This window comes from Buceros rhinoceros, unplaced genomic scaffold (genome assembly GCF_000710305.1).
Source record: "Buceros rhinoceros silvestris isolate BGI_N320 unplaced genomic scaffold, ASM71030v1 scaffold46509, whole genome shotgun sequence".
Taxonomy (NCBI): Eukaryota; Metazoa; Chordata; class Aves; order Bucerotiformes; family Bucerotidae; genus Buceros; species Buceros rhinoceros.
Window position 1 is genome coordinate 2,973 of NW_010431836.1, and position 2,648 is coordinate 5,620.

Genomic DNA, 2,648 nt, shown 5'->3' on the forward strand with positions numbered 1-2,648 from the left:
CCTGCCTTGGAGAACGATCCTGGTGCGTTAACAGACTGCCTCGGGAGGAAGACGTTTCTAAGGCAGGTGGCGTGTGTGTGTGTGAACTGACACCTCACCTCTCTCCTGGGGGTTTCAGCAGGTAGGAAACTATCCCCGCCCCATCCTGCCCCAGGCGGGATGGGCAGAACACAGCTTCTGCCCGGAGCTGATCTACGGAAGGACTGAATACGCCACGAGGACAAGCCAGTACTTCTGCATCCCTCGTCACTCCACGTCCCTCGTCACTCCACGACTGGACTAATTCTTGGTGGACTATCAAACCACGAGAGCTTGCAAGAAGCAAAGCAGCAGCCAGACACTGGGTCACCGACACTCCAGGGCCTGTAATTCTACCAGTACTGTGGATTTTTAGAGCAGTGATTAATAAACCACAACGGAAACATCCAGTCTGGCTGCAGCGCTCGAGGATGGACACCGGGCGTTTCTCCTGCCTTCAGATGCGCCCATGGCCCCTCACCCAGTGAAATACTGGAGACCCCTCCTCCTGGCTACCTGTGGCCTGTTCTCTTCCTCCTCTTGCTCCTGCGTCCACGCTCTTTCCTGTCGGTGCCTCCGTGGGTAGTAGTGGGTGTCTCTGGCTACGTTGGAGAACATGTGGATGTTTCCTGGTAAAAGAAACCATGAGCGAGCCGTGATTACCGTCTCCCGTATTTTCACGCCGTTGTTGTCACATTCGCTCACGAGGCCGTGGCTTGTGTTGCAGCCCCGGGCTCTGAGCAGGAAAATTAATTTGCTTCACCAGACTCAGGCCATGAATTATGGTCATCTATGCTAATTTCTACTTCCTTCAGGCTATTAATAGTTTCATTTAATGATTTTATAATAAGGAAATATAAGCTTTTTGAGTGAAAAAGGAGCACGGTTCAGGATTTCCTTTCCTGTGCATGTACAGGAAAGGAAATGTACTCTTAAAAACTCTGGAACGAGGGAAGAATAGCACATGCTGCTTCGACTGGAAGCTGAGCTCTGATTTGAGTATCCTAACAGGGCTCTGCTCTCCTCTTTTGGAATTCACAGTGTCTCTGGACTAGAGAATTGAGATTCACGGCCTTCTCACGCCAACAGAAATTCATGTCTATTCTTAAGCCCTGGGAAAGACGTCACAAGATTTTATATTCTTACACTGTCCTTTCTCCGCATTTCCCAAAGAATCCTGCAAGAAACACTGGTTCAGTTTTGGCCCCTCACTGCCAGAAGGACATTGAGGGGCTGGAGCGTGTCCAGAGCAGGGCAGCGGAGCTGGGGCAGGGTCTGGAGCACAGTGCGCTGAGGAGCAGCTGAGGGACCTGGGGGGGTTGAGCCTGGAGCAAAGGAGGCTCCGGGGAGACCTTCTGGCTCTGACAACTCCCTGACAGGAGGGTGCAGCGAGGGGGGGTCGGTCTCTTCTCCCCAGGAACAAGCGACAGGATGAGAGGAAATGACCTCAGGTTGTTCCAGGGCAGGTTGAGGTTGTCCCTGAGGAGCCATTTCTGTCCCGTTGGGGTTGTGCAGGCGTGTCGCAGGCTGCCCAGGGCAGTGGTGGAGTCCTCATCCCTGGAGGGGTTTCCCAGCCATGTGGAGGTGCTGCTGAGTCCTCTTCCCGGGAGGGGTTTCCCAGCCATGTGGAGGTGCTGCTGAGGGACGGGGGGTAGGGGGGACCTGGCGGTGCTGGGGAACGGGGGGACTCCATGATCTTAGAGGTGTCTCCCAGCTGAAAGGACTTTGTGATTCTGAGCGGCCTGGTGGAAGGGACTCTGCTATTGTGCCAGAACGTCTGTTCCATGGCTCGGTCCAAGACTGCCCGGGGGTTTAGGCCTGGCTGCAGTCGGAGCTCTAAGGCAGCCAAATGAGGCTGGCCTGAGGAAGGGAAGTGTCTTTCTTGGAAAAGAGAGTTTGTTCCCATCACTCAACACTGCTCAGACAACGTTCTATCCAGGTGTGAAAAAGCAGCAGCTCACTTTCAGGTTAGGAAAATGCAGATAAATTCAACCTTTTTAGGTGAGGAAGCTCTACTTTACTACTCACACCTCTTACTATGCATTTATCTTTGCCTTTTCTTGTTCTTTGGTGCTTTTATAAAAATTCCTGTTTACTTCTTCCTGCCACTTGCACCCGTTAAATCCATCATGCCCAGCACCCAAATTTCTCCTGCAGCTCCTCAATTTTGTGTCCTCGAGCCCCACTGCATCCCCACTGCCTGCAGGCACGTTCCACGAGGGGGACGTTTCACCGGTGGCTGAGGCAAAAGGCGCTGCCAGGAGCTCACCAGACTTTTCGGATTTACTTTTAATCCAAACCTGAACTCCTGGTCTCACGGTATCTTTCTACTTCTACTCTAAAAACAAGAGCCAGGGCTGGACTGAGACGCACACGGAGCCACTACAGATGGGGAACTACTGTTCTGTCACTGATGCGGCATTTCCAGTCACGACCAGTCCTCCCCTGCAGGCACCACATTCGGAGCTGCCAAGTCTGGATTTCCTCACCATGTGTGAGCTGCTGCAAGGCAACGAACTCCCGTGTTCTCCTAGTTCTAGGGGCACTGAGAGCCCCTCGCCAGGAGCTGCTGCCACACTGGACTGCCAGGTCCCCCCTGTCCCCCTGTCCCCCAGCAGCACCTCCACACG

General features: G+C 53.6%; 1 protein-coding gene across 1 annotated transcript in view; it reads right to left on the reverse strand.

Annotated features, from left to right (window-relative positions):
- LOC104499945 (dnaJ homolog subfamily C member 18-like) overlaps window positions 1–754 on the reverse strand; it is a gene marked incomplete at both ends in the record, with an annotated part of 2,965 nt that extends 2,211 nt beyond the window's left edge. Inside the window, one exon of the mRNA XM_010143529.1 lies at window positions 535–754. Coding sequence (XP_010141831.1) covers window positions 535–754 — 220 coding nt within the window. The remainder of the gene's footprint in view (window positions 1–534) is intronic.
- Between the last annotated feature and the right edge of the window lie 1,894 nt (window positions 755–2,648).